Here is a 13,184-nt window from a genome sequence, read left to right on the forward strand (position 1 = left end):
TTCCTGCTGGTTTTAAGGTCACTGCCATTCTGAGAATCAACATGGGATAGTGGGATGCTCTGTCCCAAATTCCCAGGGAGAGAGAACTGTAACCAGAACTGCCCTGGATTAATCTCCAGGTGAATCCCAGGCAGTGGCTAAGAACAGATGGGAGGGGCTAGGCAAGTTTCCAGGGAAGAAGTCCTTTGCCTAGAAAAGTGACAGGGAGTCCTGCTAGGGGTCTCTTTGCTGGGGGACAAGGAAATGGGGCAGCACAGACCGCAGCACGAGCCTCCTGCACACCTTTCGTACCCCTGTTCCAGTGCTGCCTGGGACTGAGAACATGTGCTACAACCCGCAGCCTGGCTCCAGGGCTCCTGCTTCTTGGATGAGAGGTGCTCAGGACATTGGGAAAAGACAGTGTTGAGTGCAAGAAAAGTCACAGCTGCCTGTTCCGGGTCTCTCTTTAAGGCCTCTGTGGCCCCAGGCAGGGTAGGCAGTCATAGTGACTCGTGACATGCCAGGACCTTCTTTCCTCCTGCAGGGACGGGCCACAGCAGACAGCTCCGCAGCTCGGAGTTTTCACCAGGAGCTTGGCCAAGAAAGTGGTGCATAGCTCAACCAACCAGGTCCTGCTCAAGTTCCACCGTGATGCGGCCACGGGTGGGATCTTCGCCATAGCCTTCTCCGGTCAGTATGGAAGCCTGGCCTGGTGGGAAGGGCCAGGCTCTCAAGTCGAGGCTCCATCATTCCTAGTCATGTGACTTTGAATGACTGGCATAGCTTCTTAGCCTCAGTGTCCACAAAGCTATAAGAAAGAAATGTATTAGCCTGAGTGAAATCTCCTAGCACAGGGCTCCATGAATGCAAGTTTTCCTCCTCCTCCATACTGTTAGGGCAGAGAGGCACATGACGTTGATCCTTGGTGCCAAGTTCAAGCTTAGAGGCAACAGAGTGAGGCGTCTCATCCCACTTGCTCACCTCAACCCACTGGCTGGCTGTCCACCTGTCTGTGCCCCAGCTTGTCCCTTAGCATCTTCTAGAGGCTGTCCCACTCCAAAGGAGTCCAGGGCCTCTGGACTTCCTAGGAAATATTGTGCATAAATGAGGCTGAGGAAGAAAGCTATCAAATCTTACTAAAACTATAAAAGAAAACATTAAGAATTGGCTAAATAAAAATTTAATATTTCTACAAATCAAAAGAGCACCATAAATAAACAAGGAAATGATAAATTGGGAAAATGCATTTAACAGGCAAAAGTCAATCTTAAAAATACATAGGGTTCTTCAAATTTCTAAGAAAAGTAGGGGCAAAGGCCATGAATAGAGAGTTAAAAGGAGAAATGCAAATAATCTATTGATATATAAAAAATGTTTAACCTAACTAGTTATCAAACGCCAACTAAAAGAAAAGAAATGCTATGCTTTCTGTCATTTATCAAGTTGACAAATACCAAGATTAATGACTATTTCCCCAAAGGGCCCTACATTTTGTGAGGACAAGGCCTGTGTGTGTTTACTTGTGTATCCTCAACAGCTAACGCAGGGTCTGTCTGACCAAGGGTGAGCCCTCAACAGAGGATCATTAAATGAATAGGATGGAAGAAGAATGATAGCTCCCCATGTGGGAGACACTGATGCTCTGTTGACTGTATCTGTTGAAGCAGGTTTCCTAGAGAGAAAAACAGAAGCATGCATCAGATGCAGTCATGGTCCTCCCTGGTTTCTGTTAAATCCAGGTTAACCCTGCTTGGTTACCCCAAGAGTGTCTCTTGGTTTCAATACCCACACTTCATAAAGCTTATGTGGCTCTCAGTACGACACATTTCAGCAGACACGACTATAGAAAAAAATTAAAGTTAAATCCTCAGAACATAATATGATAGTTTTTTAAAAATTGTACTGCGGGAGAAGTCTTAAGCTACGTTCCACTTAAAACTGGTAAAATGTCACAATCCCATGTGAGCATTTGGGATGTGCTTCCCCGCTACTGGGGCTCTGAGAGTTATCGCCGCGTATGCTCACTGTGGTGCTGCACCACCCAGTGCTGTGCTGGGTACATTCCCATGGTGTCGTTCATATTTAACCCTTTGTCCTGCCTAGGGTTTTACAATGTCTCAAGCCGAGAATGTTCCCATGAGGCACTGAATGCTTGTGGAGGATTTGCAAAGTGTATATGTTGCAATGCATGCAGTCACTGTTGTGTCACAACTGCATTAATCATTGGGTGACCATGAAGTGATGTTTTAAGAATTCAGCTTCTAGCCCCGCCGGTGTGGCTCAGTTGGTCGGGTGTCATCCTGTGCGCTGAAAGGTGCTGCTTCAATTACCCGTCAGGGCACGTGCCCGTGTTGCAGTTGTAGTCCCTTGCAGGAGGCAGCTAATGGATGTTTCGCTCTCACACCTCTGTTTCTTTCTTTCCCTCTCCCTTCCTCTCTCACCAAAATCAATAAAAATATTTTAAAGAAAAAATAAAGAATTTAACTTCTAGCACATGGCTTGTTGCATATATATGCTTATTTTTTTTTAAGTTTTAAATACTTTTTTGGATTTGGAGTTAAGCATTATAATTTTTTCCCATTAAAGTAATGGAAAGTAGGCGCTTAGCACCTTTGCATGGAACATCTGGTTTCTAGGAATGTATTATTGGCATTTAATAGGAGATGCCTGTACTTTATAAAGGTCATAAAATTTAATCACTCTTAGTCCAAAAAAATAAAAAATTAATAAAAGATGCACATATAGAAGGATGCTTATCACAGCTTTATTTTAAATGGCAAAATTTTATAAGCCTAAATGGTTAACAATAGAGTATCTGTTAAATAAATTCTACTAGGCTGTATAATTAAATACTGTGCAATCATTTCAATCATGTTTTTTAAGAGATTTAATTACATGGGGAGTTCTTGAATTATACATGCACACAAAGATCAGCACAAAGTACATACCACGATGCAAATTTTATAAGAGAAAAATATTCATATCCACAGAGAATAAACACTCTGAGCACTTACAGTAAAGGATTAACGTGGTTATCTCTGTGAGGGCAATGGATGAATTTAATTTTCCTCCTACTGTTTTCACAGAAAATCTCATATTTTCTTTAATGACAGTGTATTACATTGGTAATTTTTTTAAAAGAATGCTATTTTTAAGAAATATAGGGGTTGAGGTGACTTTGGAAATAATAACAGTAGCAGCGGCGGCAACAGCTAACATTTACATAGCACCTAGCCCTGTGCCAGGTAAATGAATGAAAAATGAGTTATGAGCACACACCAAACTTTACCTCACACACAATCCAGTCTCTGCCCAGAGGGGTGGTTTCCAATTTAGAAAATCCATGAAGCCAGAAGTGTTTAGGCAAAGGTCAAGGTAAACAAGCCGATTTCAATGGGCACTCACTTAAATCACACACGGTATTTAGATCTTGAGTAGTGGAAAGAATAGAGGGTTTGGAAGCAGCCAGACTTGGATTCAAATCCTACCTATGCCACTTACGTCCTGGGTAACCTTGGAGGAGGATCTGAACCCTCTGAATCTCAGCTTACTCAGAGTAGAGAAAGAACACCTCGAAGTGGGAACAGCTATTATGAGAATTAAAGGTGTCAGCGTGTGAAAGTGCCTGGCATATGGCTGGCGCTCAATCATTGCTTCTCCCCCTTCCCATCCGTGCTAGTGACTGTCACTGTCCTCCTAGATTCTCTCTCCTTGATTATTAATCTTAACAGCAGATAAGCAAAACAGTGCTCGGTTAAATTTGCGCCGTGTACAGACACATACTCATTAATATCTGCTGTGTATGGGCATGAGGAGTGGGAAAGGAGGATTGAATGGCTACGTGCCCCCAAAACTATGTTCTTACACGGACTTGTCTGCTTTGTTCTTTCAGCTTATCCCCTCACCAAATGCCCTCCTCCCACCATCCTCCCCAATGCTGAAGTCGTCACAGAGAATGAAGAATTCAACATAGGTACCACCTCCCACACCATCGAGGAGGGGCCAGGTAGCGGTGGGGGCTGGCCAGCGGGGCGCATCTCTCCTCCTGTCCTTGGAGAGAAACAGTAGGCCCAGTGCAGGATGGTTGGTATTCCATCAACTGAGTTTGCATCAACTATCCTCACTCTTGCTTTTCGCCACACCTGGGCAGAGAAGCCAGGAAAGCTGTTTTTTACTGTTATTTAAGTCAGTATGTTTTGGGGAAATAAATCCATGCAAAACACTATAAAAAGTTCTTGGGATGTTGAAACATTCTTCAGCTCAGCAAGGCTGGGCTGTGAGAGGGGAGCAGCAGTTGTCTGGGTCATTTGATTGGAGTTGAGCTAGTTATTTGAGCCTGAACAGAACACGACTCACCACTGATAGTCTTGCCTGGAAGTGGGTTTGAGGTACTAAGGGTTGCTAATCAGCCCTGACCTCTCTGGGGAATCCTCATGTTACTCTCTCTTTGGCCAGGTGACATTGTACGCTACAGGTGCCTCCCTGGCTTTACCTTGGTGGGGAATGAAATCCTGACCTGCAAGCTTGGTACTTACCTGCAGTTTGAAGGCCCACCCCCAATATGTGAAGGTAACTGCACTGAGCCATGCCCTTACAGGTCTGGAGTTCCTCTAGAGCGCAGCCCTGGTGCTACTCCTCTCTGTAGTCCCTATCCAAGAAGGAAGAGGCCGCATAGGGAATGTTTATTTGGATGAGTGAATGAGTGAGTGATTGTTCTAGATAGTTTCCCTACCCTGCTCCTAGGTCCAGGGCAAGGAATTGGCTGTATGGCCACATGGATGTCTGTCTTCTTTTTATCTAACTGGCATTCACTGGAAATGTCACAGTGATCAGTGGAAGGAGGAAGTTCTTGGGCAGGGTTTGTTCATACACCAACCTTGCCCGACTGGAGTGAAGATATGCCCAAGGTTCTGTGCTGAATTAGGCAAATGAGAGCCCATATTTGTCTTGACTCCAGTGTGAGGCCTTTGTAAAAGATGAGTTCACTTCACTAATTTATCCCAACTAAGACCAAAAATAATGCTCTCTACTCACTTGCACATAGTAACTGCTCAGTATTGGCTATTATTATAATTACTAGTACGACTTCTATTTTTAGTACTGTTACTACCAACAAATATGTGGTAGCCTATGGAGAAACAAGTCGGCTTCTCCCCTACCTCTCAGGAAGCAAGAGTCGGGTAAATGCAGTGCGGATTACTAGTGAGGAGGAGAGGAGCCATCTGCCTGAGAATTAGGATTTTATTTCAGTTGAGCTGACCCACCCACCACCAAAGCAGCCGGCCCCCAATGAAAGTGAACTTTAGCCTTCATTCTGTTCCAGAACCTCTTTGGTTTGCTCCAACTGGCCAGGCCTGCATCTCAGCAACATGGTAACAGGGACACAGAATCTGAGGTCACCCCTTAGACTCAGTGGTATAATGACGGGTGCTGGGGTCTCGTTTGAATGTGCTCAGATACTGGCTCTCCGATGGTTGTCTTTGCACCAGGGAAAAGCACACGTGTTGGTCTAGTTCCTCCTCCGTCTCATGTACCTGGTATTTCTCTTTCTTTCTCCAAGTGCACTGCCCAGCGAATGAGCTTCTGACAGACTCCACAGGTGTGATCCTGAGTCAGAGCTACCCTGGAAGCTACCCTCAGTTCCAGACCTGCTCCTGGCTGGTGAGAGTGGAGCCCGACTATAACATCTCGGTCACTGTGGAGTACTTTCTCAGTGAGAAGCAGTATGATGAGTTTGAGATTTTTGATGGTAAGTCAAATACTTCCTCATGCCTCACTTCAGATGACAGCTTGCTTTGGAACCCTAGATGTCTATGCTGCATCCTCCCCAATTAGAGCTTTCCACAGGCCCCACATAATGTCTTCTCTACCACAGGAACCCCAGTACCTTGGAAGCCGATGGGTTGTGTGGCCCAAGCAGCAGGGCTGCTTATACTGCAGCCTGGACCTGCTGCTGAACTCTTTCTCAGTCTAGCCCTCACTCAAAGCTAGCATCTTGAATGTCAACCAATGAATGGGCCATAGCAGTACCACCCAGGGAAGACTATCCTACCCGCAAACACCCAAAGGAGTCTACCGACCATCTTGCTTCTTTCTTGGTGGTGGGAAGGAAAAGGTGCAATAACTTGCTTTTTAATTTGGAGTAAATGTCTCAACATACCCCATTCCCCTGGACCCTAAAAATTTCACCTGAAACTTTGTAGGATTTATCTCTTACCCTCTAGAGTAGATGTGTCTTGCAAAGACAGCTGCACTAATTGTCCCTTCTGGCTCATCAGATCCAATTAATACAATGTCATCAATATAGAGCACCAGTGTGTTCTATTCTGCAGGATGCCCAGATGGTCCACATCTCTTCATGCTGTATTATGCCAGAGAGCAGGAGAATTAACATAACTCTGAGGCAAGACCATGAGTGTATACACTTGTCTGTTGCACATGGATGCAAATTGCCTATGGTCCTTCTTTCTGATGGGTGTTAAAAGGAATGCATTGCTAGATCAATAACTACATGTCATGTAACCAAGGCGATGTTAATCTGCTCTAACAAAGAGTAGATTACATCTGGCATAGCTGCTGCAATGGAGGCTTCTACTTGGTTAGGTTTGTACTATGAGACCTTCCGCCATTTATTACCATCCCCACCTCAGACACCCCTGCTCTAACAAAGGAGCCATGGTGGTGCTTTGAGTCCAAAAATTGTGTATCCAAAAATCTTCGAACTATCTTGACATTCTCTTTTCTCCAATATTCAGTTATATGAGTAAATAGTGATAAGTCTTTTGAGGGGAAGAGCTGAGAAAATCACTACTATATACAACTGATGTTGTTTTATAGAATCCCTTTTTATGGGCACCCAGCCTCTTCTTCAGCCAAAGTGTTCTGTAGCAAGAAATAAAACCTGGCACACGTCTCCAAATTGGGAGATTATAACTTTCCACTGGGCTTAGCTTTCCTCACCCTTTTGATCATATATTCATGATCTGTTTTGTTCATATATTCACTTAGGTCAGCCACCCATCCATCTTCCATGTCCTGAGAGCCATCTTCATAGATCCTGCAGGTCAGGCCCTCCGACTGCCGTTCCAACCCTTGCTGTCCTTTTGGCAATTATTCCAACCTTGCTTCTTCTGACTATTAAGTGCTTCCACCTGGCCTCTGTATTCTAGAATCTTGTCATCCCCATCAATAATCACTACTGGGAAGCCAGGTGCTGTGACAGCATCTCCTCCCATCAGTTGTGGCCTACAAAGGACTGTCCTTACTCAGGTGTCGATGATGCTGGTACTCACCCTCACCATGCGTTCCTTATGGCTTTAGGACTTGGCTCATCCTCCAGTTCCTGAGAATGTGGGCAGCTGTTGGGTGTTCTGGTCCGACATAGATCTGCAATGTCCTGGCATGCCATTCTCTGAGCCTTTGACCTCTTCTTCATGGGTTGTCCCCGCAGTTCTGATGGCTCAGTTTTGTTTAATGTGGCCCATGACTTTCGCCAAGCTTCCAAGAGCTGTCTCAGCAGCATGCTAGAACCATCACTCAGGGCTCTTTCCAGGGTGACAAATGCAGGGCATGGGAATCTCCAGCTTTATATTCTGCCTCCAGGAGCCAGCCCCTCAGGATGCAGTCCCAGGCATGTAGGGAGGAAAAAGGAAGAGGGAGGCCTTTTTGGGAGAGTCTGGGAAAAGAAGGTGGGGAACTATGTTATTTGTGACCTGATGTTTCCTCTAGGTGTACTCATACATTCATCTGTAAATATTCTTTCTATATGGGAGGCACCAAGCTATTTTTAGTATGCACAAGAGAAGTGGGGTGGCACGGTGGAAGGAGTTCCCAGGGGAAAACCAGCTCTTCCATGAACCAGCAGCTTGACTTTGGGCAAGTTCCAGGGTGGCAAATAGTTTTATCTGAACTGCCAACTACTGTGGATTGGCAGTTGTTCCCTGGAGGAAGGGCTCAGGAGGACGGGCACCTAGAGCAAGACCTGGATGCAGAGAGGAGTGGAAGAACAAATGAGATGCTGACTCTGACCAAGTTACCCAGCCGCTCCGAGCCTTCATGCCTTCATCTGAGGAGGGAGAAGTAGGAAGTGGTGACATGAAAGGGAGCAACTCTAGTATCTTTGATGGCTGTCAGTCTGAAATCCCGTGTCCTGTGCTCTCTCTCACCCCAGGTCCCTCAGGACAGAGTCCTCTGCTGAAAGCTCTCAGTGGGAATTACTCAGCTCCCCTGATTGTCACCAGCACAAGCAACTCTGTGTACCTGCGCTGGTCATCTGACCACGCCTACAACCGGAAGGGCTTTAAGATTCGGTACTCAGGTGAGTGAAATGTAAGGACTCGCGAGAATGGCCGAAGGCCATGAGCCCTTAAGTTTCTCACCCCAAACACCCAAATAAGCCATAGGCCATACCTTCAACCATGACAGAGCTCCTCCAGGGGACAGGCAGCCTTCTCCTCTAAGTCTCTCTTACCTGTGGCTGCACAAGTGCCCTGACATTTCCCCACCTCCCCTTTTCTGGTCCTTTCCCTTCCCTCTCATCTGCTGGCCCTGCCAGCCTGTGACTGTGGAGAATGTTATTCCATGTATCTGATCTAATAATGCTGAAAGGTGATCACAGCCCTACCCCTGTTGAAATGCTAATGAAATTTCTTTAAAACTGAAAAACCCTAAGACATGGGTCTCCAACTGGCAAATGGTAGACAGGCAGCCCAGAGATGAGCTGCATTTTCAGTCCAGGGGCCTGTCTCTGCTCTGCAAGCCATGTCTTCTAGGCAGAGGCAGAGCGAAGGCCATGCAGTCAGGTGGCCGACTAGGCAGCCATCTGCAGGGAGCATAGAAACATCCCTGAGATGTAAGGAGACCGAGAACATTGAATCTGTCTGAACCCCATGGTGGGGATCACTGTCTGCAGTTGGAAAGAAAACCTGATAAGCTGCTTGCTCCCCATTCTGAAGGGGAGTGGGTCCAGCGAACTGGGTTCTGTAGACTTGGAGGCAGAGACAAATTACTTAAGACCTGGGAGTTCCACCAGGCACCAGGTCCTTTCTGCACACTTCCCCTGCCTGCATGTGGCCTGTATTCCAAATACATGTTGGACAAATTCTAAAAGGATATTGGTTAGAAAGGATGTCAGATTACAGCCCGCTTGAGTTACCACTTGTCTTAGTCCAGACAAGCCCAAACTTAGTGGGCCACTGACAGTCTTAAAGGACCCTGGGGTGTGGCTTCAGGGACCAGCAAGACAGATGAAGCCAAGGGGAGCTGGGAGGAGAAGGGCTTTTACTGTCTGAGGCCATCTCCTCTGCAAAGTTGACCCGAACTTCCTTCCCCCCCATGTATGCAAGAGGGTGGCCCCACAAACACTGTCACTAACCAGCTGAGTGACTATTCGACACATCACTTAACCTCTCCAGGCCTCAGTTGCCTCAGGACACACAGAAACCTGAAGGTCCCCTTCAGGAAGATTCAGGCTGAGTTCCTAGCAGCTGCTCAGGCAAAAGGGAAACATAGCCATTGAGTAGCAGTTCATTATGCTGGTTGCTAAACTAGGAGCTGAAAGCCATTAAGGAGTTGCCCTTTCCATGATGTCTTTAAAGACTAACCACATGTTTGGAGGTAATGAGTCAGTTGTAATTACAATACATACGCCAAGTACAAAATGAATTAATCACACGGTGAAGCAATTAGCACTTAATTAAAATACAGTAGACTTGCGTAATTTAAAATGCCTCTATCACTGTGATTAAGTCTATTGTATAACTGAGAGCCTTGTTCTTGACTGAGGTAGACACGTAAATATGATATACACAGGACGCAGGCGGCAGAGCGGGAGAGGGAAGCACGTCTGGCGTGGAAGGAGGGCATTTAAGACACATTCGCCAGCAGAGGGACACGAGGACCTCACCATGCAAGGATGTAGTAAGGGCCTGACACGCTCATTCCCCCTTAGCCCGTGCCCCCCTGGGAGACCCAGCCGGGGACTCTCAGAGCAACAAGGGGCACTTACTTCTCTGAGGACCCCTCGGCAGGGTCTTTGATTGCAGGTTCTCTGCGGCTGGGATTTTTGTCTGTTTCTCGCTTGTGTTCCCAGCACTTAGAACAGCACCAGGCACATAATGGACACTCCAGACCCATTTGTTGACTTAGTGAATGAAATAACTTAGAGCCATACATTGAGGGGATCGGGACTGTGGGTTCTATGTGCTGACTGCCCCAGCTCCCTCTCCCTCGCCCTGCAGGACAGAACAAAGGAGGAGGACCAGTTATTGAGCACTGAGCTGGGGGCTTTTACAAACACAATCCTATTTAAATGCCCAAAAACCTATGGGTAAACATGACCCATCCCAGTAGACAGGCAAGGAGACTGGAGATGAATGAGCTTCAGGAGCGTGTCCGAGTCAGACCCGACTGACTCCATTGGTTCTGTTTCTGTGTCTCTGAGAGTTGATGGGATTCGAGAGCCTGAACTTAGCTGCACAGCTAAGGCCGAGAAGGGTACCCAATGCTTCATGTTTTCTCCCCTCCCCTCCCCTCCCCTCCCCTCTTCTCTCCTCCCCTCCCCCTCAGAGGGTAGTCAATGTTATATGCTGTCATGGCCATTTTTGTATCAGCCACTCAAGACCACTCAGATAGCAGTGGACTTTGCCCTGGGGAAGACAGGGAAGTGGGGGAAGAATGGGAACAGTGAGTAGGAAGGAGCATGTCTGTCTGTCTTCCCACCTGTGCGTAGTCCCCTGACCTCCTCTTCTTGTTCAGCGCCCTACTGCAGCCTGCCCAGGGCTCCACTCCACGGCTTCCTCCTGGGCCAGACCAGCACCCAGCCCGGAGGCTCCGTCCACTTTGGCTGCAATGCCGGCTACCGCTTGGTGGGACACAGCATGGCCATTTGTACCAGGCATCCCCAGGGCTACTACCTGTGGAGTGAGGCCATTCCTCTCTGTCAAGGTGAGAAGCAGGTGGGAAGGGATAACAGGTGTCTCTGATCCTACTCACATCTTGGGTTTGTCCCAGGTCCAATCATATCCACATGCAGGCTTCCTCATTGGTAATTAATTCATCCTCTCAGGAGCCATAGATTGAAGATCCACAATATCTTTAGCCCTGGGGATAAGCATATGCATAAAGCACAGTCTCGGTGTCTTCAGAGCAAGAGGGAGATGGGATTAGCCACACAGATGCAAAGTGACTGAGGAAGGAAGGGCTGTGTCAGGAGTAGAAGCCACGTTGAAGAGCCAGAGGTGAGAAGGGACCTACCTCCTCCTGGACAGCTAGGGAGGCCTCCAGAAGAAGCACGCTTGGGCTCGAGCTCAGAGAGCAAGCAGGTTGGGCCCAGGCATTGGCAAGGAAAACATGCTAGCCAACAGCAAGAGCATTTGTCAAAGCGTAGAACTGAGAGAAACAAGGCATGGGAACCAGTTGGGGCTGGCCGAAGCACCAGGTCGGAGAGGAGAGGAGGGAGGAAAAGAGGGTGGAACAGTGTCCATCACCATTCTCCGCCACCAGCCATCAGGCCTGCGATGTGCACCAGGCAGTTTGCATGTGTTGCCTTTGATAATTTATGGGATTATTTTTCCTTAAAGTAATATACATTCAGACTAGTAATCTGGGGGGGGCGGGGGGGGAGGAACACCTGTAGATAATACCAAAGAAAAAGCAGAAAATGACCTATAATCCCATCAATTGAGATCACCACTGTTAACATGGAACACGTTTCTTTTCGTCTTTTATACATTGTTTACAGAAATGGCGCCATCAATATCCAAAACTCTCAATATTAACATCTATCATATATTCAAATACACTTCCTCATCATTATTCTCAGTGGTTGCATAGCATTGTGGGAAAACTGACATTTATTCAAGTCTTTTATTGTTGGCCATTTGAATTTCTTTTTTTTTGCAACTGTAAGTGCTGCTATTAAAATTTTTATAAGTCCATTGTTATGAACATGCACATTTATTTCTTAAAATGAATTCCCCCAAATGAGATTGTTAAATCATAACCTATGCGAAATCTACAGCTGTTGATACTTATTGCCCTCCTGAAAGTTGTCTTTTCTCCTACAGTCTCATCATTATGTACCACATTAAAAACAGAAAAGACCCTTGCCAGTGATAGAGGCAAACACAGGAAATCACAGTGATGTTTTATGTTCTTGTTCTTTGGTCCCCAGCATGGGCCACACTGTTTAATGATATCTCATCTCTGACCCTCTCCGCCTTCTGCCTGGGCCCGGGCCTTCTCAAAGACCCAAAACAATGTGTCATTAGAATTCTGTTTGATGCCCTAAGCAAAGGTCACGGAGAATTGACTGTCCACAAGTGGCAAATGGCACTTGGCTTTGGTCTTCCCGTTTCTAACTGTATCGGGCATCATCTTTTCCCACAGCTTTTATTAAAACTGACCATTGTCTCTCACGTCTTTTATCTTTTGTCACTTCCCCGAATTAAGCCCCTCTAGGCTCTGTCCACTCATCCTCATTATGCTCTGTGCTTCTCCCCATCCCGACCCAAGCTTCCCTTTGCCGCCCTCCCTCCCAGCCATTCCCTGGGTGCTCTTTGAACTCCTGGCTCCGTGGTCAACAAGCACACACCCTCGGTCCCTTCCCAGAAGGCTCTGTTCACTGCCTCCCTCCACAGAGGCCGTGGCTCTCCTCTGAGGACAGGGACGCCGTGTCCCTTTCCAGAGGTGCGTGGAAGGGCTCTCCTCTGAGGACAGGGATGCTGTGTCCCTTTCCACGTCCGCATAGCCCAGGGCATTCTTCCCGTTCGCCATGGCTGCTTCCAGACCAGGACTTCTCCACCAACAGCTACCGTATTTGCCGGCGTATAAGACGACTGGGCGTATAAGACGACCCCCTAACATTTCCACTCAAAATACAGAGTTTGTTATATACTCGCCGTATAAGACTACCCCCTCTTCCGCACACCTTCCACACACCAAATAAAAGGTAAAACAATATCAGATTTGATTTTAACATTTTAATTTATATTCAAATGCTTATGACATGCAGGAAAACTGTCACAAGGCTGTATGTAATCAAACATATACATAAAACAGTGCAAGTTTATTACCGGTAAACATACCGGTAATCCACTAAAGAAAAAACACTCTATAGACTGGTACCGTAGATGCTTCTCAGGAACACAGGCAAGCAGCCCACAACCTAGAGGGACTGTCAATGATAGAAGTAAGATAACAAATAG

At 46.7% G+C, this 13,184-nt stretch overlaps 1 protein-coding gene across 1 annotated transcript in view; it reads left to right on the forward strand.

Moving 5' to 3' along the window:
* CSMD2 (CUB and Sushi multiple domains 2) overlaps positions 1-13,184 on the forward strand; it is a 495,158-nt gene that overhangs the window by 430,998 nt on the left and 50,976 nt on the right. Inside the window, exons 45-50 of the mRNA XM_015572780.1 lie at positions 524-669; positions 3,872-3,952; positions 4,435-4,548; positions 5,540-5,728; positions 8,150-8,296; positions 10,735-10,923. Coding sequence (XP_015428266.1) covers positions 524-669; positions 3,872-3,952; positions 4,435-4,548; positions 5,540-5,728; positions 8,150-8,296; positions 10,735-10,923 — 866 coding nt within the window. The remainder of the gene's footprint in view (positions 1-523; positions 670-3,871; positions 3,953-4,434; positions 4,549-5,539; positions 5,729-8,149; positions 8,297-10,734; positions 10,924-13,184) is intronic.

Source organism: Myotis davidii, unplaced genomic scaffold (genome assembly GCF_000327345.1).
Source record: "Myotis davidii unplaced genomic scaffold, ASM32734v1 scaffold88, whole genome shotgun sequence".
NCBI lineage: Eukaryota > Metazoa > Chordata > Mammalia > Chiroptera > Vespertilionidae > Myotis > Myotis davidii.